Source organism: Schistocerca americana, chromosome 2 (genome assembly GCF_021461395.2).
Source record: "Schistocerca americana isolate TAMUIC-IGC-003095 chromosome 2, iqSchAmer2.1, whole genome shotgun sequence".
Classification (NCBI taxonomy): domain Eukaryota; kingdom Metazoa; phylum Arthropoda; class Insecta; order Orthoptera; family Acrididae; genus Schistocerca; species Schistocerca americana.
The window spans coordinates 467671657-467694042 of record NC_060120.1 but is presented as its reverse complement, the minus strand read 5'-3'; the positions used below and the strand labels follow the sequence as shown (position 1 = coordinate 467694042).

The following is a 22386-nucleotide window of genomic DNA, read 5'->3' as shown; positions in this document are numbered from 1 at the left end:
AATCTCAAAAATGTCGGTGTTGAGAATGCTACATCAACATCAATTGCACCCGTACCATATTTCTATGCACCAGGAATTGCATGGTGATGACTTTGAAAGTATGTACAGTTGTGCACTGGGCACAAGAGAAATTGCGGGATGATGACAGATTTTTTGCACGTGTTCTATTTAGCAATGAAGCGCCATTCATCAACAGCAGTTCGTAAACCAGCACAGTATACACTATTGGACAACGGAAAATCCATGATGGCTGCGACAAGTGGAACATCAGAGACCTTGGTGGGTTACTGTATGGTGTGGCATTATGGGAGGAAGGATAATTGGCCCACATTTTATCGATGGCAATCTAAATGGTGCAGTGTATGCTGATGTCCTGTGTAGTGTTCTACCGATGTTACTACAAAATGTTTCACTGCATGACAGAATAGCAATGTTCTTCCAACATTATGGATGTCCGGCACATAGCTCACGTGCGGTTGAAGCGATATTGAATAGCATATTTCATGGCAAGTGGATTGGTTGTCGAAGCAGCATACCATGGCCCGCATGTTCACCGGATCTGACGTCCCCGGATTTCTTTCTATGGGGAAAGTTGAAGGATATTTGCTATTATGATCCATTGACAACGCCTGACAACATGCGTCAGCACATTGTCAATGCATGTGCAAACATTACGGAAGGCGAACTACTCACTGTTGAGAGGAATGTTGTTACACGTATTGCCAAATGCATTGAGGTTGACGGACATCATTTTGAGCATTTATTGCATTAATGTGGTATTTACAGGTAACCACACTGTAACAGCATGTGTTCTCAGGAATGATAAGTTCACAAAGGTACGTGTATCACATTGGAACAACCGAAATAAAATGTTCAAATGTACCTTCGTTCTGTATTTTAATTTTAAAAAACCTACCTGTCACCAACTGTTTGTCTAAAATTGTGAGCCATATGTTTATGACTATTACAGCGCCATCTATCACAAAGCGAAAAAAGTGGTCCAACTAAAACATTCATATCTCTTTACGTACTACACAAATATGTAATAAAAATGGGGGTTCCTAATTTAAAAAAAAACGCAGTTGATATCCGTTTTCAAGACAACAAAGAATATAAATATGCCAAGACTAAAAAACAGGTTTACTTGTGTTTTATCACCTCTTAGGAGAAACAAGCTGAATTTAGTTTCTCGAGTGTCTGATCATTATGCTTAATGCATTTCATCTGACACCTTCATTCTGTCAAATTTATACATTCTGTTTCACAATTTATTTTCATTGCTTGCAAATTAAGGACTTAGTTGGTTATTATTTGTAACCTCATAACACATAAAATGCATTTTGAAGAACTGGGACTAAACTATTTTTAACAGACCATGTGTACGCCAGTTTTGCGATTGCCTTGGTTTTTTCATGAAGTGCAGAATTAGGAAACTTTATTAGGATTCTTTTCATCACCAACAAAATTTACGTATCATTGTTGCTTATTTAGTACATCTACACAGATACTCCACAAGCCACTGTATGGTGCATGGCAGAGGTTAACCAATACCACCGCTAGTCATTGCCTTTCCAGTTCCACTTGCAAATAGAGCCTCCGTATGAGCCCTAATTGCTCATCTCTTATCTTTGTGGTCCTTACATGCAGTGTATGTTGGCAGCAATAGAATTGTTCTGCAGTCAGCTTCAAATACTGGTTCTCTAAATTTTCTCAATACTGTTTCTTGAAAAGAACATCGCCCATTTGAATACCCAAAGCATTTCCTTAACACTTACGTATTGTTAGAATGTACTGGTAACAGATCTGGCAGCCCGCCTCTGAATTGCTTTGATTTCTTCAAAACCATCGTACAATATGCGTTAGATGAGTATGTGCCAAGCAAGATTGTAAGAGATGGAAAAGAGCCACCGTGGTACAACAGATTTAGAAAACTGCTGCGGAAGCAAAGGGAACTTCACAGCAAACATAAACATAGCCAAAGCCTTGCAGACAAACAAAAATTACATGAAGCGAAATGTAGTGTGAGGAGGGCTAAGCGAGAGGCATTCAATAAATTCGAAAGTAAAGTTATATGTACTGACTTGGCAGAAAATCCGAAGAAATTTTGGTCTTATGTCAAAGCGGTAGGTGGATCAAAACAAAATGTCCAGGCACTCTGTGACCAAAATGGTACTGAAACAGAGGATGACAGACTAAAGGCCAAAATACTAAATGTCTTTTTCCAAAGCTGTTTCACAGAGAAAGACTGCACTGTAGTTCCTTCTCTAGATTGTCGCACAGATGAAAAAATGGTAGATATTGAAATAGACAACAGAGGGATAGAGAAACAATTAAAATCGCTCAAAAGAGGAAAGGCCGCTGGACCTGATGGGATACCAGTTCGATTTTACGCAGAGTATGCGAAGGAACTTGCCCCCTTTCTTGCAGTGGTGTACCGTAGGTCTCTAGAAGAGTGTAGTGTTCCAAAGGATTGTAAAAGGGCACAGGTCATCCCCGTTTTCAAGAAGGGACGTCGAACAGATGTGCAGAACTATGGACCTATATCTCTAATGTCGATCAGTTGTAGAATTTATGAACACGTATTATATTCGAGTATAATGACTTTTCTGGAGACTAGAAATCTACTCTGTAGGAATCAGCATGGGTTTCGAAAAAGACGGTCATGTGAAACCCAGCTCGCACTATTCGTCCACGAGACTCAGAGGGCCATAGACACGGGTTCACAGGTAGATGCCATGTTCCTTGACTTCCGTAAGGCGTTCGATACAGTTCCCCACAGTCGTTTAATGAACAAAGTAAGAGCATATGGTCTATCAGACCAATTGTGTGATTGGATTGAAGAGTTCCTAGATAACAGAACACAGCATGTCATTCTCAATGGAAAGAAGTCTTCCGAAGTAAGAGTGATTTCAGGTGTGCCGCAGAGTAGTGTTGCAGGACCGTTGCTATTCACAATATACATAAATGACATTGTGGATGACATCGGAAGTTCACTGAGGCTTTTTGCGGATGATGCTGTGGTGTATCAAGAGGTTGTAACAATGGAAAATTGTACTGAAATGCAGGAAGGTCTGCAGCAAATTGACGCATGGTGCAGGGAATGGCAATTAAATCTCAATGTAGACAAGTGTAATGTGCTGTGAATACATAGAAAGATAGATCCCTTAGCATTTAGCTACAAAATAGTTTCGAGAACATACCTTCATCGAAGAATCAAGCAGTATATTGCTCTCCCCTGCATATATCTTGCGAAGAGACCATGAGGATAAAATCAGAGAGATTAGAGCCCACACAGAAGCATACCGACAATCCTTCTTTCCACGAACAATACGAGACTGGAATAGAAGGGAGAACCGATAGAGGTACTCAAGGTACCCTCCACCACACACCGTCAGGTGGCTTGCGGAGTATGGATGTAGATGTAGATGTAGAATCTGACCTGGTACAGATCCCAAACAATCAAGCAGTACTTAAGAACAGGTTGCACCAGCGTCCTATATGCATTCTCCTTTACTGGTATACCAAACTTACCTAAAATTCTCCCAATAAACCAAAGTCAGCCATTTGCCTTCCCAACAACAGTACTCACATGCTTGTCCCATTTCATATTGCTTTGTAACATTATGCCCAAATACTTAATTGACTTGAATGCATCAAGCAGGACACTAAAGATGCTGCAATCAAACATTACAGGTTTGTTCTTCCTACTCATCCTCATTTTTTTTTATCCTCATTAACTTACATTTTTCCTCAATTAGTGTTAGCTACCATTCATCATACCAATTAGAAATTTTGTTGTCTTGTATCTTCCTAGAGTCACTCAACTTTGACACCTTACCATACAGCATAGCATCATCAGTAAACAACTGCAAGTTGCTACCCACCCTGTCCACCAAATCATTTATGTATACAGAGAACAACAGTGGTCCTATCACACTTCCTTCGGACACTCTTGATGGTAACCTTGTCTCTGATGAACACACACCATTGAGGACAACATACTGGGTTCTATTACTTAAGAAGTCTGGAGTAACTCACATATTTGAGAACTTATTTCATATGCTTGTATTTTCGTTAAAAGTCTGCAATGGGGCACCATGTCAAACACATTCCAGAAATCTGGGAAAATTGAGTTGTTAATGCACATTAACAAAACTAGCAGTTTATATACCAACCCTGCGAGAGGCACTAGTAATCCTTTATTGTTATGAATGTGGTATTATACTTCCAGCTACTGTGCACTTTTCTTCATTTGTTGTTGCTAAGATAATTTAACCAAGTAAGGTTATATAGAGGGTGTACCAAAAAGAATCATCCGATTTTTAAAAAACCATAACTATTACGTTATGTGAGATATGTGTGTGAACAACATACTGTTGGAAAGAGCAAACTCTTGAGTTTTACAAGGTTCCTGCTATGTAGCAGCAGTGTGCACCCACCTCAGTTCTAGTAAAAATGGTGTTGGGACAACAGAAAGCATTTTGTGCTCTACGTTTTGTGCAGAGCAGGTCAGTAATAACTGTTCAGTGTGACTTTCATGCTAGGTATATTGTGTATCCTACTACAGCACAAAGCATTAGATGATGATATGAACAATTCTGAGAAACAGGTTGTTTGTGTAAAGGCAAATCGCCGGGCTACCCCAAGTGCCTGACACAGATGTCGAATGCATCTGCCATAGTTTCACAAGGAGTCTGCAGAAATCCGTTCGCCGAGCAGCTCAACATCGCAACATGCCCCCAGATGTCCATCTGGCATGTGTTGCATCAATGTTTACACATGAAATCATACAAAATTCAGTTACTGCAAGCTCTTCATGAAGGTGACAAACAATAATGTGTGGAGTTCTTTAATTTTGTTCTTGGCAAGATGGAGGACAATAGTTTCCTTCCACACTTGGTACTTAGTGATGAGGCAACATTCAATTTAAATGGAAAGGTGAACCATCATAATGTGAGAACATGGGGTACTGAGCAATCACATGAAATTGTACAACAGGAAGGAACTCTTCAAAATTTAATGTGTTTTGCGCAGTTTCATGGGAAACAGGAAGCACATACCTCGATATGCTTGAGAACTTTCTATTCAACAGTTGGAGACTGATTTGAATGACTTCATTTACCAACAAGATGGGGCACTGCCACACTGGCATCTAGAAGTGTGGGAATTTTTAAATCAAAGGATTATTGAATGATGGATCGGTCACACTGGACACTGGCCTTCAAGGTCACCAGAACTGACTATATATGATTCCTTCTTGTGGGTGTTTATAAAAGACTCTGTTGATGTGCCTCCATTACCAACAACAATGTATGAACAGAGACATCATATAACAGCAGCTGTGGAAGTTGTAAGACAATACATGCTCGCTGCAGTGTGGGAACAATTCGATTACTGCATTGACATATGCCATGCAACTCAAGGGGGGCATATTGAACACCTGTGAAAAGGTATGAAAAATGCTTTTTTAGTGTCCTGTTCATCAAAAAACAAAATTCATTGTTTGTGTTTATTAGTTTCAGAAATGTAGATGTGCCAAATCGGATGATTATTTTTTATACACCCTGTATATCTGATTCCATAATTTATGAATGTTTGAGTATTGTCCTATGACTTATGCAGTTAAAAACCCACATTATAACATAAAAAGCTCACAATATACTTTTGATATAATCTTTTAACTTTTTTGGCAATGTTATTAATGTTTAGAGTTCTGAGTTTGCAACAGAATTAATTTTGGCATTATTCCATAATACTTTGACAGCCTTAGAGGCTCTCTTCTACAGTTGTTCAAAGAAAGATCTTGGTACTCATAACCCGTACTCCAATGAAACAGTAATGTAGACAATTTACATGCAACCTGACAATGTACATTCAATCTTGAGCTTTCAAGGACTTCCTCCATGACGTCATCAGGAGATTTCAGTTGGCTTAAGATACTTTATGTAGTTGGCCAAATTATGTCATGAAGACATCATGAGCTCATGGAATTTCCATATGTTATGAGAGATAATGTCAATATCAGTGACTGAAGAACAATGGTAGCAATGCTGATTTCATTAGATGATGGTTAGTTCAGCTGATTTCTCTGTTTCCCTTCAGCATCAAGTGCCTGTTGATATGTGCCAGTAAGGATGAAGCCACTCTTCTGGTTAATACGATGGTTACACATTTTGATCTCATTGGCTTCTTTGATGACAGAGTCCTAGTAGGTAGATGCACAGAAATAGGTACCTGATGCTGAAAGGGCAACAGAGAAATCAGCTGAATTATCTGCCATCTAACAAAATCAGTATTACTACCTATATACTTCAGTGACAGATATTGACATGATCTCTAGGACTGTATGGAAGTTTTGTGGCTTTGCTATGCCACCATGACATAATGCAGCCAATAATAATTTACTGTAATAGTAGTAGAAATTTTTATACATTAAATATTAAAGAAGCTAGATGAAGGAGACAAAGTAACAGGCACTGGCCTAATATGAGTAAAGCTTTTGATACTGTGAATCATACCATTCTACTGCATAAATTAGAAGCATATGGTATGAGAGGGGTAGCCTTACAACTACTTACCTCCTATTTGAGAGACAGGAAACACTGTGTCAAACTAACGTATAAATGAAATGAACAGTTGGTAACAACTAATCAACTCATAAGGTACTTCAATGCTGTGTGCCCCAACGAAGTATATTGGGGCCTTTTCTGTTTATTGTGTACATAATTGCTTTAATTGAACCCCAAAACTGCAAGGTTATAAGCTATGCTGATGACACATCTTTTGCCAGGCTGATAACACATCTTTTGCCAGCTGGGGCCATGATATGCAAACTACTACAAACAGTAGTGAAATCAATTATAATTTCTGTCAACTTATCTTACTGCAAATAAGCTAATCATAAATAAAGAGAAGACAGTGACAGTGCAATTTATGCTTAGCTATAATCAGAACATAAGTAGAACTCTACTAAACCTCCATTGGCCCTTAGCTACACAAACAAACACAAGTTTTTGGGCATAATTGTTGACAAACACCTGTGATGGAAAGAACATGTAAACCATATTTGTAAGAAAATCAGTAGAAATGTGTATTGAAAATGGCCTCAGCCTTCCTGGACCATGATAGCTAGAGACAAATATACTTCACAGTGATATATCCACATCTTCAGAATGGTAAAGAGATACAGGGTGGGGCACTAGCTGTCTATACAGACAGGCTCTTCAGCCTACAAAAAAAGCGGTAAGAGTGGTAGCCAAGGTAAACAGGAGAGAGCTTTGTAGAGAAATCTTCAGAAAATATAAAATACTAGCCATATATTCTATGTACATGCTGTTTGTGAAACAAAATCCAGAATACAATGTAACAAACAGTAACATACAAAGATACAATACACGGGGAAGGAAAAATTTTCACAGAACTGCAAATATTACACACACACACACACACACACACACACACACACACACACACACTTCCATCTGACCTCAAGATAGCTAACACTTTAAAGAATAAACTTAAGCATTTATTATAAGTTTGTTTTTGCAACACAAAAAAGGATAATTTCTGACCTTCACTATTTATATCAATGTGTGCACTTATGTATGTTGACTAAACCTGTGTATGTATATGAACTAAAATCTATGACAATGTCTGAAAAAATGATTGTTATGTGGACAGCAAACAAACAAATAAACAAGTACCTAATGGCCTACTGAAATTCCCTGATCACGACTACCGAGGAAGTTGTAGAAATCTTGAAGTTGATTACAAATTTGATGAGGCAAGAACTCCATGAAGAACGTATTCACATGTGCAGTTTTTTATATCAGTGACTGTCATCCATCACAAATACATTCCAAGGGATTTCCTATATTTGATTGATAAGATTTCTAACAAGATCCAAGCAAACTGAATGCAGATTGGACCCTTCTCTTAAACTAAAACCTTAGTCTCTGTTAATTAACTTATCTCACTCTAAACTCAATTATCTCCTTTACTAAGCTGTCCTATAAGACCTGCACTTGCATCACGAAGCATCTACATCATATCCCTTCTCTGAAGACCACTGTTAAGTGCATGGCAGCAGGTACTTACACTTACCACTATACCTTGTATTAGATTTTCTTCCCAGTCTATTCATGTATACATTGGGAAAAGAATGATGTTTAAAAGCCACTTTACACATGACACTTAGTCTACTCTTGTCATTGGTTTCTCTCCAGAAGTGGTGCTTAGGAGGCTTAGAATTTCTAGATTCTTTACTTAATGCTGTTTGTAAGGGGGCCCTCGTGGGGTAGTTTGCATCTATTTCAAATGTCTACTGGTTCAGGTTTTTCAACATATACATGAAATCCTCCTGTGACTACTGCATTCTCCTAGTGTCCCAGTGAACCAAAGTCTGCCGCCCACTTTACTTATGAGTGAGTTTGTGCAATCATTCCATGTAATATCTCAACAAATTGTTACATCCAGATATTTGTATGAACTGACTGACTGCAGTGGTAACTTTCTAATATTTTAGTCATGGAATACTACATTTTCTGAATTTTGTGAAGTGTGAAATTTTACATTTACAAAAACTAAATACAAGTTGTCAATCTTAGCACCAGCTTGAAACCGTATTAATATTGTCTCTTAGGTCATTAATACAGGGTGTATATAAAGTCCGGGAACACTTTCAATTATTTATTGCACTGTTTTCCCCAAAAACTAACCAAGGTTAGAGCAAAGTCTACAAAGAAGCCATGGGTTACTCAAGGAATAGGGGTATCTTGTGAAACAAAAAGAAAACTGTATCTGTCAATCCAAAACAGTTCTGATGTTGATGCTATAGCACATTACAAGAAATACTGCAAAATATTAAAGACTATAATACAACCATCAAAGCAAATATATTACAAGGAAAAGATAGTCATATCAGATAACAAAATAAAGACAATATGTGATATAGGGAAGGAGGAGACTGGTAGAACCCGACAGGAAGAGAGACAAATAGCATTCAGAGTAAATGATACATTGGTGAAAGATGTCTATAGTGTTGCAGAACTTTTTAACAAATGTTTTATAACTGTTACTGAAAAGATGGGGCTGTCAGGTTCTGTAGATGCTGCTATGGAATACCTCAGACCCGACATTTCAAGTAACTTCCGTAATATGAATTTGACCCTCACTACCCCAGCAGAAATAATGTGCATCATAAAAACTTTAAAATCAAAAAGATATAGTGGGTATGATGAAATATCAACAAAATTAATTAAAGAATGTGATTCTGAGTTAAGTAACATATTAAGCTATCTGTGAAACCAGTCGTTTCTCAGTGGAATATTTCCTAAATGGTTGAAATATGCTGAAGTTAAGCCACTGTTTAAGAAGGGAGATACAGAAGCAGTATCAAATTTCCATCCAGTTTCACTTTTGCCAGCGTTCTCAAAAATTTTAGAAAAAGTAATGTACAATTGGCTTTATAGCCATCTTATTTCAGCTTCTGCACCATTTCAGTGCAGTAATGTGTTCATTGTAAATAAGTATTGTAGTAGTTCTATTACCTGTTTATTACCTTATTCAGTGCATTAGTGTTTGTAAAATAATTCTTTCATATAGCTTTCATTAAAAGAATGACGATCATTCCACTTGGGACCTGTGGAAGGTACATTAGCTTCTTTGTTTCAGTTGTAAATATTTGTCATGTATTATTGTTTTTCTGACATGCTCTACATCCTGGAGGACCTCCTCACCACGGATCAAGTGGAATGAAAGTAAATCTAATCTAATCTAAACCAAACATTGTACAGACATTATGTAAATGTCATTTTGAAGAGAAACCCTGAAAGTATTTTTTCATATATACCACCACAGCATAGTTTGGTAAGTTGCCGATAGTCAGCGCTAGTCGCAAACATGGTGAGTTCAGGCACAAAGCGAGCTTCCTGTGTGTTGGAGATCGACAAAAACAAATGTGCTACAGCTGTTCAGTGGATGTTTAGAACCAAGTATGGTAAGAAGCCACCAGCAAGGACACATTAAAGATCTGGTGTATGTACCGCCTGTACCACACGATGTAGCAGAGCTCCGGGAGAGAATACGGGAAGCAACTGCCACAATCGACGGTGCCATGCTGCGATAGGTATGGCAAGAATTCAATTATGTATTGATGTCTGCTGGGTCACTAATGGTTCGAATATCAAATGAAAAAGAACTTTCAGAGTTTCTCTTCAAAATGCAACATGTATTACATCTGTACAATGTTTAGTTGTTGTCCAATAAATAATTGAGTGTTCCCAGACTTTATGTACACCCTGTATGAAACATGAACAACTTCTCTTGAGCTTGCCTGAAGTTATCGGTACTTCTACATTTGTTGATGACTCTCCATCCCCATTAACATACTGTGCTCTCCCTACCAAGAGAACCTGAATATAGCCACAAATTTAATTTGAAATCCAGCATGAATATATTTGCAATAATAAGAGTTGGTACGGTATTCAGTCAAGTGCTCTTTACAAGTTACAGAATATTGCCTCTACCTCACCCCCTTGATCCATGGGTTTCAGGAGGTTGTGTGAGAACTGTACTAATTAGGTGTCACAAGATAAGCGATTTCAGAATTCATGCCAGTTGGCATGGCTGCGATGACTCTCTTCAAGACACTCTATATACAGGGCTATTACAAATGATTGAAGCGATTTCATAAATTCACTGTAGCTCCATTCATTGACATATGGTCACGACACACTGTAGATACGTAGAAAAACTCAGAAAGTTTTGTTCGGCTGAAGCCGCACTTCAGGTTTCTGCCGCCAAAGCGCTCGAGAGCGCAGTGAGACAAAATGGCGTCAGGAGCTGAGAAAGCGTATGTCGTGCTTGAAATGCACTCACATCAGTCAGTCATAACAGTGCAACGACACTTCAGGACGAAGTTCAATAAAGATCCACCAACTGCTAACTCCATTCGGCAATGGTATGTGCAGTTTAAAGCTTCTGGATGCCTCTGTAAGGGGAAATCAACGGGTCGGCCTGCAGTGAGCGAAGAAATGGTTGAACGCGTGCGGGCAAGTTTCACGCGTAGCCCGCGGAAGTCGACGAATAAAGCAAGCAGGGAGCTAAAAGTACCACAGCCGACAGTTTGGAAAATCTTACAGAAAAGGCTAAAGCAGAAGCCTTACCGTTTACAATTGCTACAAGCCCTGACACCCTTTGCCTTTAATCCAAATGAATACAGACTCATTTACAGATATTTTACGTCTACTACGGGTATAGAGGGATAATGGGGAAGGAGACATATACACAGATTTTTCAAAGTCTTTATTTGCCAGTTCACCAATATGATAGGTACGGTAGGCAATAATGTCTCTGTCTACAAAACTTTCCAGGCCAGGAACGTTAGGAACTCCTGTACCACCTCGTACAATAGCTACAGTCAACCATCTGTTGCCATGGGTAAAGGAATCATTGATGTCAATGCTGAAGTTCAGTCTGCAAACATGAAAGACACATGGTCCGTCGACTAGTGCAGTGGCAGCAATGTTCTTCACAGTATTCTTCTTCTTGTCTGCAGCAGATGTTGTGAATTCGATGTTTTCAATTGTTTTGTAGACTGTTTGACGTGAACGTCGACGGTACCTTCTGTACGGCATCTTGGCAGCGTTCAATGCAGTTGCCTGTGCAGCAGCAGCAGCGCGAGTGATCCGCTCCGCGGGCCTCGCTCGCTTTTATAGACGCGCGATAGCGCATGACCTTGATTCGGACTTAGAATATTTCACAGTGCCAGCCGCCCGTTATCCCGGACGGGAGCACTAGCCATACTAGGTGCTCCCGTCCGCTGTGCGCTAAGTCCGCGGCTGGCGCGCTGCCAAGATTGCGTAAGCCAGCCTCGCGCGCTGGGGGTCAAAGGTCAAATTGGTAAGAAGTTTAACGTGGAACATGCTGTTCTGGCTCTATGCCTACAGCTTCTAGATGTACTCTTGTCTGTTTTTAAGCTATGCTACAGATCAGTTTATTTATGCCTACCGTACCTATCATATTGGTGAACTGGCAAATAAAGACTTTGGAAAATCTGTGTATATGTCACCTTCCCCATTATCCCTCTATACCCGTAGTAGACGTAAAATATCTGTAAATGAGTCTGTATTCATTTGGATTAAAGGCAAAGGTGTATGTGAATATGTAAAATGAATGTGTAAATGAGTCTGTATTCATTTGGATACATTTAAAGGCAAAGGTGTATGCCAGTTCACCAATATGATAGGTACGGTAGGTAATAATGTCTCTGTCCGCGGCTGGCGCGCTGCCAAGATTGCGTAAGCCAGCCTCGCGCACTGGGGGTCAAAGGTCAAATTGATAAGAACTTTAACGTGGAACATGCTGTTCTGGCTCTATGCCTACAGCTTCTAGATGTACTCTTGTCCGTTTTTAAGCTACGCTACAGATCAGTTTATTTATGAAAATACAAAGTACAGTCTCCAACAAATTTTACATATTCACATCGAATTCACATCTGCTGCAGACAAGAAGAAGAATACTGTGAAGAACATTGCTGCCACTGCACTAGTCGACGGACCATGTGCCTTTCATGGTTGCAGACTGAACTTCAGCATTGACATCAATGATTCCTTTACCCATGGCAACGGATGGTTGACTGTAGCTATTGTACGAGGTGGTACAGGAGTTCAAATGCTTTGAATTTTCGGTTGCAACAGCTCATGGAAGAGTATGCGTTCAGTGCGAAACTTGTTTTCAGTGATGAAGCAACATTTTTTCTTAATGGTGAAGTGAACAGATACAATGTGCGAATCTGGGCGGTAGAGAATCCTCACTCATTCGTGCAGCAAATTCGCAATTCACCAAAAGTTAACGTGTTTTGTGCAATCTCACGGTTTAAAGTTTACGGCCCCTTTTTCTTCTGCGAAAAAAGCGTTACAGGACACGTGTATCTGGACATGCTGGAAAATTGGCTCATGCCACAACTGGAGACCGACAGCGCCGACTTCATCTTTCAGCAGGATGGTGCTCCACTGCACTTCCATCATGATGTTCGGCATTTCTTAAACAGGAGATTGGAAAACCGATGGATCTGTCGTGGTGGAGATCATGATCAGCAATTCACGTCATGGCCTCCACGCTCTCCCGACTTAACCCCATGCGATTTCTTTCTGTGGGGTTATGTGAAAGATTCAGTGTTTAAACCTCCTCTACCAAGAAACGTGCCAGAACTGCGAGCTCGCATCAACGATGCTTTCGAACTCATTGATGGGGACATGCTGCGCCGAGTGTGGGAGGAACTTGATTATTGGCTTGATGTCTGCCGAATCACTAAAGGGGCACATATCGAACATTTGTGAATGCCTAAAAAAACTTTTTGAGTTTTTGTATGTGTGTGCAAACCATTGCGAAAATATCTCAAATAATAAAGTTATTGTAGAGCTGTGAAATCGCTTCAATCATTTGTAATAACCCCGTATTTGAACTCAGATTATGTTCTAAGACTTTGCAGCAGATGAACATCAAAGAAATAGGCTGGTAGCTCTGTGGGTGACTTCTGCTACCATTCTTGTAACCAAGTATGACGTGTGCTTTCTTCCAACTAAAGGGTGCAATTTTTTGTTCAATATATCTACAGTGGTTAAAAAAAGGGATAACTTAGTCACTAACCCTTCTAGAGAATCTGATAGGTATTCCTATTCATTGCATGGTTAATTATTTTTCTAAAATTTAGCCACAATTTCTCACCATGCTCTTGCCCAGAACATAAGGTTTCGAGTTCCTTAAATTTTGACACTGAAGATTTAGACATTCTATATATTTTTTTGGTTGTCCTTTATCCTTTAGTGATCATTGTTGCTACAACTGACTCATAGTCATTGATACCTGTTTCGGTGTGAACATCCTCAGTTAGGTCAGATCTACTTGCTGTCACTGGATCCAATATATTTCTGGCGTAAGTGAGCCTTCAAACTTTCTGTTCAAAGAATTTTTCGGAGAAATCATTTATGAGTGTTTCACGGTATGTCTTGTCACATTCACCAAGTACAAAGCTGTAAGTATCTGACTCACTAGTTGGATAATTAAAGTTTCCTCCAAAGATGTTAGTATGATTGTGGAACAAACCTACTTCATAGATAGCTGAGCTTTCCTTTAGCATTTTCTGTTACACTTCAGACTGAATCTTGTTGTCAATAGAAGGACACAATCATAAGTTTGTGCCCACCCTTTAGCTTCATTTTTTATCTAAGTGGATTTGAGTTTCTTGTCTACTATGATATCTATGCCACCTCAATTTTCCATTAGCCTATCCCTTTGATATGTACTTAGGTTTAATCCAAAAATCTCCCTAGTGTTAATTTTGGGCTTTAGCCAGATTTCTGCACATAGTATTATGTGAGTTCCATGTTGTTGTTTTTTTTTGGCATTCTCATTGACATTCTCATTGATGCTGGTGTTTCCACATGTCATTACCTGCTTGAAGATGAGGCACTGCTTGTTGAGAATCAATTTAGTTGGTTGTGAGAGTTGGATGCACCTTTGGTACTCTTGCTATTGTCTTCTACAATTATTATAGCTTGCCCAAAATATGACATAAAATTTTTGCAGGATATTTGGCAAACAGTTGGTTTCTAGAGACATAAGTTATATTTAATAGGCACTGCAGACATTTAATTTTTCAAGCATTTTTATGATTCCCAGAAATGAGTCCAGCATATGTGATAGGTGCTACTCTGTTTTTTTCTGTTGGTATTGGCCTTCTCAGCTGGCATTGCTGGCATGTCACAGTTCACTCATCATATAGTGTACTGAGTATACATTCTTTTAAAAACGTCTCTCAGCTTTCACTGTTCTTGTGTACATGCCCTGAGGACAGTGTCCAAGGAATAGAACTTCCTGTGCATGATGGTGATGACAGACACAAACACACACACACACACACACACACACACACACACACACACACACACAGAGAGAGAGAGAGAGAGAGAGAGAGAGAGAGAGAGAGAGGGAGAGAAGAGAGAAGAGAGAGAGAGAGACAGAGCTAATGGAGACTAAATCTGATTTATTAGACAGTTTGAGATACATTACAGCACACTTCCAGAGCATACTTGCTATCTTAGAGCAAGCCATCCAACCCAAGTCAAATTCATGCAGTATCAGAGTTACACCAATAATAATCACAACCTGAAATTCGAACATCACAAACCAGGAAGATATGTCAATCAACATATATTTCACAAATGAGATTTTCACTCTGCAGCAGAGTGTATGCTGATATGAAACTTCCTGACAGATTAAAACTGTGTGCCGGACCGAGACTCAAACTCGGGACCTTTGCCTTTCGCGGGTAGCTCAGTTTGTAGAGCACTTGCCCGCGAAAGGCAAAGGTCCCGAGTTCGAGTCTTGGTCTGGCACACAGTTTTAATCTGTCAGGAAGCATATATTTCACTGTTTGCACCAGTCCTGTGCCATCTTGTTTGCTGGAGCTTGGCATTGTCTTGTTGAAGAATGCTCCTGATAAGAAGCACCATCCGGGTAGTGGCACCACAGCAGTCAACACTAACGTTGTGCCAGTTACTCACTTTCCATAATGACATTGGGTCACATTACTGCATCCCCTTCCCCACAACAGCAACTACTGGGGATAAAAATAATGGGTGATGTTAAGTCCAGAGGAGCCACCACCAAGAGGAGCAGCTGGCTTTGTTGACTGGAACTGCTGGGAAAGTCTGGAGTAGGACGAGGCTCAGTGGAAATTGTTCGAGCTGCCCTGGGATCAGAGCTGCCCTGGGATCAAAAGTCTGCCAGTGGTAGAAAAACTGGTGATGCTACAGATTAGCATGTACAGTGGCTACAGTATACATCAAGGACCCATGGCAGACAGAGGTCATCCCACAGATCCAGTTTAGATAGTATCTAAACTTGTGAGCCCCAATTGGATGCACCCATCTGGAAGGGAGAGGCCTCAGCAAAACATGAACTTGCGGTGGGTGCAATATGTTTAAATTGGTGGTCTGGGGGCAGTCATGAAGCCACTCTGCCAGGCCATGGCCTTATACCAAGGTGCCCCTGTAAACTGGTAGAAAATCACAGAGGGCAGTTCAGGACATCATTTCTTGCTTGTGGTGGCCTTGATGTAATAAAAATTGAATTTGTATTGAATTGAATTGAATCTTCCATTTATTCAGATCCATAAGCTGAGAGGTTGAACCTCAAGAACATCAAGGAGTTGCAAGAAAAAACATTGGCACAGATTGCATTTTAGTTCTTTTATTGCCAGCCTCTGGAACAAGAGCCTTAAGTTTGGAGATGGCCCTCTAGAAATGCACCTGTAACCAAGATATCACCAAGGTATGCAGCACAATTTGAAATACCCTGTAGTATATGATCTTTAAAAGACTGTAATATGGTAGGGGCTGAAGAGATTTTCAGATGCAACAAATATTAATATTAAAGAAGATTTGGAATACTGAGTGATAAGTAAGCTTGTGATTCTGCACCAAGGGAACTTGAAGATATGCCTATGTGAGATTAGGTGTACTGAATAGGGTACAATGGACTGACTTTGCAAGGAGTTCATCCTGGGGATGGTAGGGGTAAGTTTCTACTTCACATTGTGCATTATTCATTTCTTTAAGTGAAGTTGCAGATAAAAAGCTAGTGTTCTTATGGAAAAGAAAATATTCTAGGCACTTGGAATTCATCCAGACTTTTACGTGGCTCTAATTTTTGTATTATGTGATACAGTTCAGCATTTTCTGACAAGAATTTGGCCCCTGGTGCTGTAGGTGCATTTGTGAGAATGTATTGCATATGAGCTGTGTGGAAAGTGTTAAATGGTGGAGAAGATGTAAACATGGGTGGTGTGGGAAATGTTCCTGCTACATTCACTAATACTTATACTTCGTCGGCCAGGGTGGCTGAGTGGTTCTAGGCGCTACAGTCTGGAACCGCACTGCTACGGTCGCAGGTTCGAATCCTGCCTCGGGCGTGGCTGTGTGTGATGTCCTTAGGTTAGGTTAGGTTTAAGTAGTTCTAAGTTCTAGGGGACTGATGACCTCAGAAGTTAAGTCCCATAGTGCTCAGAGCCATTTGAACTTATATTACCTGTAATACAGTCATTGTTAGCTCCTCATAATCCTGCCTAGTGTATGTTACTAGCTGTTGTAATTGTTCCACGGTTGAAAATTCACACTCTCATCATGATTTTTGGGATTCAATTTGCACACATCATGGGTTCCAAGACATTGCCACTTTGTAAAAGAAGGTCTACACACAAACAATGAAGGCTTGCCCTGATTTATTCACCACTCCTTGGAAATGTTGTGAGCTATTCTAAGTCCATATTCCAATGCAGATTCCATTCATGCCATACCACAGTTCCTCCTATCACAAATAGAGCTCACAATATAAACACTTTAACCAAACTTATAGTACACTTGCTGTGCACTCCACAGACCACATTACAACAAACTCAGACTGGTCTTGGACTGGCTTTTACGTATTGTCTCATCAGAGGGTACTCCTGACTACAAGCCCCATTTGGGTAATGGTACCACAGTGGTCAACACTAATGTTGCACCATCTACTGAGTCTCCATAGTGATGCCTCATGGCACCACTATAGAGAAGAAACTCAGGATGGTGCGAGGGTAGGGAAGGGAGAATTTATTATTTTCAGTTTTTTTTTTTAACTGCTGAGAGAATGGGAGGGAGTAGAGTAGAGTTTTAAAGGAACCATCCCCTAGCATTTACCTTAATCAAACACAGAAAACCTAAATGTGGACAGTTGGATTGGGATTTGAATGAGAGATATTTTTCTCCCCTCACTACAGAAGTAGTCCTCTCATTTTGCAGTTCAGTGATCTATCCTTCCATTTTCACCTTTCCCAACACATACCTCTCTTCTCCCAAAGTAACTAAAAAATCCAAAATTTAGGATAATACCTTGTTCTTTTATATGTGTCTATTCTTCTTCTTGCAGAAGGCTAAGCCTTCTCTCTGCAATCATAGCTTTCTGTCTTCAGCAGTCTTCTTCATCTCAATGTGTGAAGAACATCCCGTTTCACTGATCATATTTTTTAAATAAATGTTCTCATTCGTCCCATCATTTTCTTTCCTGGGAGCTTGCATTTGAAAATAATTTGTACAAGAATATCATGTTTAATCAAACGTCTAATGTATGCTGCTTTGGCCTATTACTTACAACAGTACTTTCCTCTCTTCTATTTTCTGTAAAATCATTGCATTCATTTTTCTGCCAGTCCAGTTAGTTCTTGTAACTCTCTTCCAGAACCACATTTATATAGCTTTGGGGCAAGCTTTCTCTAGCTTTCCTAATGTCCAGATATCACATCTGTAAGTCAGGACACTCCACACAAATGTCTTTACAAATCTTTTCTTAGTGTGGAAGCTGATGTGCTTGTTCAGTAGAAGGTTCTTTTTGTTGTGGAAGGCACTCTTGGCCAGTGCTATTCTTCTCTTGATTTCCTTAAGACATCAATTGTTTTCCTCCACATTACTACCAAGATAGTAAAATTTGGCTACTTTCTCAAGTTGCTCACTGCCTGCTTTTATGCCAACCTGACCTCCACCTCCTTTCTTCTCTATACAGAGACGACTTGTGTCTTCTTGACACTTATTTTGTTATCTGTTGTTTTAAGACCTTAAGCATTTTATTTAGTCTTTGTCTGAGTCTGCCACTATTGCAATATCGTCTGCAAATCTGATGCAGTGACTATGAAAACCATAACTTTTCATTCCAAGTGTCTTTTCTTTCATTGTTAATATTGCCTCCCCAAGCGCATATTAAATAAGTAAGATGATAGAAGGCAGCCCTGCCTTAACCTCCTTCTGGCTTTTACTTCTTTCTTGCTACCATTAATATCCAGTTCAGTACTTTGACTATTGTATATATGCTAAATTAATTGCCTGTCCTTCCAATCAAATCTTACTCTGTGCATTGTTTAGAATAATAAAAAATCCCAATTAGTCACATTAAATGCTTTTTTTATGTCAATAAGTGGTTTATATGTTGTTTTTTTTTTTTGTCAAAATTTAACATGGTGCCAATATTGCTACCCTCATTACTTTTCCAAAACTGCAGCCAAACTGATCATTATCCTAAGTTTCAATCTATTTTCTTTTTAGTCCTCTCTTTAATTATTGGCAGTAATGTGCACACGATAGAAGGGCTAGTGTTCTATAATTTATACACTCCCTTGCAGATGTTCTCTTGGGAATACACTTCTTGCCAAATCAGCTAAATACTAGAGTTGGAACTTCAATAGTGACAACTATTTGTTTGCAGCTCATACAAAATAGATATGTGTTTCAAAGTTTTACTAACCTTCAAAGGAGTCACCAAAATTGTGTATAACATGTTGCCAGTGGTGTGGAAATCGTAGGATACTCTTAGCAGTGCCGGTTGTATTGGCAGCCTGAGTGGCGCGGTCTATTGCCCAGCGAATTTTTAGCAGTTCTGAAGCAAACGCCGTGAAGTGTTTCCTTCAGTTTAGAAACTGAGTTGAACTCACAAGGGCTTAATTCAGGGGAGTGCAGTAGGTGGTATAGCACTTACCAGCCCCATCAGTCAAAAAAATCAGTAACAGCTTGCACTGTATGTGCTTGAGCATTGTCCTGCAAAATGATGGTCTTACTCTGCAGGAAGTGTCATCACTTCTGTCTCTATGCTTTCCATTTGTGGGACACAACCTACGACCAGCTTAGAGACGGAAGTGATGACACTTTCTGCAGGACCTGACCATCATTTTGCAGGACAATGCTCAAGCACATACAGTGCAATCTGTTACTGATTTGTTTGACTGATGGGGCTGCGAAGTGCTATACCACCTACTGCACTCCCCTGACTTAAGCCCTCGTGAGTTCAACTCGATTTCTAAACTGAAGGAAACAATTCACGGCATTCGCTTCAGAACTGCTACAAATTCGTCGGGTAATAGACCGCGCCGCTCAGACTGTCAACACAACTGGCATTGCAAAGAGTATCCTACGACTTCCACATCACTGGCAACGGGTTATACACAATGCTGGTGACTACTTTGAAGGTCAGTAAAACTCTGAAACACAAATCTATTTTGTATGAGCTGTAAATAAATAGATACCACTATTAAAACTCCAAACCTCATATTTTGCCTCCTGAAAGTAGGTATTGGTGAGCAATTCTGACTCAGTAGTTTAAACAATGGAATGACTCAACGGGGCCACTTACATCATAGTGGAGGCATTGAGCAGTTAATCACACACACACACACACACACACACACACACACACACACGCACGCACACAGAGTTACATAGTTCCAGCAATGTGACCGAACTGGTCCAGTTTATAGGTTGTTCTATAGGTTTTTGGTTCTTATTTATGCTCCCATCTAACGTTCAAACCTCCACAAAATGATGATTGTTTATCTTTACTCATTCTATTGTTTTTTCCAATACACAATTTTTCAGTATTTTACTAATATGAAAGTAACTGATTCTTGTTTCTTTGTGGTAGGACGACCGCAAGGAAGGGGTGACAGCCTTTGTTGAAAAAAGAGCACCAAATTTCAAAAATAGTTAATTTTGGTAAAAAGATGTATAATGAGGAGATTTGACAAGTGAGGTGAGTCATTGTTTTACTAATAAGACAGACTAAATTAATAACTATAGCATCTGTGGCATGTTTACAGATAAATGCTTAGTTATTTACAGCATGTCACTTGCTATTTTAAATTTCATTTCTTGGCATGATACATGAAGTTATTTGGTTCACTTGTTGTTCTTACACCATTTGTTATTCATGAAAAAATATCAACTTCAAGATATGATAACAGAATTTTTAAAAATTATTATTAATATTTGTTGCTGAACAGTCATGTTTATTGTCTTTTCTTGCTTTTATAGCTTCTGGATACTAAGCTGGATTTGCTACACATAATACAATTTGAAATAAAAACAATCATAAATGCAAAGTAAGCAATGCCTACAACTTTTTTAATCCTACACATTATATAAGATAATCAAGAGCATCATTACTATTCTGTGCATTATGTATTCTGCATCACATATAGTATGTTGCAATTTCACACTAGATACAATCATAAAAATAAACTACTGTTTGCCTCAGATCACTCATGTTTTCTTTCATACTGTATAATCAGCAACAGATACACTTTTACCTAAATATTATGTTTTTAGAAATATCTCTGGCTGAGTTTTCTGTCCATTGTATCATACATAATGTTTGTAGCCAACATAGTGACATATGTAAGATTAATTACTTAAGTAGCTTCTTAATTGATATGGTATACAATTTGATTGATGATGATAATTGAACTTATCTTTTACCAGTTACCATCTGCAAAAATAATCTCATCCAGTGTCACACAGACATTTTTTAATAAAGGATTTATTTATTTCCTGTTTTTCTTTCTTGTTTTAACAACCTTGTCAAACAGATTATTTAAATCTCAGGATCAGCATACCACAGGGAGATTATACTTAAAGTTCAAGTTTCAACACACTGCAAAAAAATGAACCACTGCTCAGAATGACAAAAAATTTGAAAACTATTGAATAAGGGGAAAACACTATGGGGAAAAAATTAAAGAGAAGTTTACAACTAGATGGTGCTGTAAGTGACAGAATATGCAAAATAGAAGACAACTGTTCCTCAGTTTGCATCTGAGGTGCCTGGCATGACTGCTTCAATGGAGGGTCGTACACTGCTGACAGACTGCTTTTACATGAATGATGCCTCAGTGCCAGCAGCTTTGCGTAAGTTCCAGACACTCAAGGATGTGAAAAAAGCCATGTGTCCAATGGTTGTCAAGGGTCTGTGGATATGATTACAAAATTTGAAAGGGTATGTTATTTTGAAGTGCAATGTGGCAGAGGGAGGAAAACAACTGATGCGACATCAGTAGAAGGTGTGGCCACAGAATTGCAAGAGAATGGCGGTGTGGAAATATGCAGTGAACAGCAAATCGCCCAAACTTTGGACATGCCTGTGAGCATGGTACATAAAATTCTACAAAACATCCTGCATTGCTATCCATACAAAATTACTCATGTTCAGCAGTTTCTTCAGGCTGACCTGCCGGTAAGGCAAATATTTTCTCTAGGATTTCTTGCTTGCATGGAAGTGGACAACAAATGGCCATGGTATATTTTGTGGACAGAGGAAGCCCATTTCCATCTCCAAGGACATGTTAAGACACAGAACAGCAGATATGTGCAACAGAAATTCTGCTTGCACATCAAATGGTACAGTTCATTCTCCAAAGGTAAATGTGTGGTGCAACTTGACAGCATTGTCTATTGTAGGGGCATATTTTTTTCAGATGGGTTCTCTGTTTCCTGTTACCTGTGCCATCACTGGTAATTGCTATTAAGAGTC

General features: G+C 39.3%; 1 protein-coding gene across 1 annotated transcript in view; it reads left to right on the top strand.

Annotated features, from left to right (window-relative positions):
• Nucleotides 1-21384, top strand: part of LOC124595038 (enoyl-CoA hydratase, mitochondrial-like) — an 82657-nt gene extending 61273 nt beyond the window's left edge. Inside the window, exons 7-8 of the mRNA XM_047133601.1 lie at nucleotides 20503-20610; nucleotides 20892-21384. Coding sequence (XP_046989557.1) covers nucleotides 20503-20568 — 66 coding nt within the window. The 3' untranslated portion in view covers nucleotides 20569-20610; nucleotides 20892-21384. The remainder of the gene's footprint in view (nucleotides 1-20502; nucleotides 20611-20891) is intronic.
• The last annotated feature ends 1002 nt before the right edge of the window (nucleotides 21385-22386 follow it).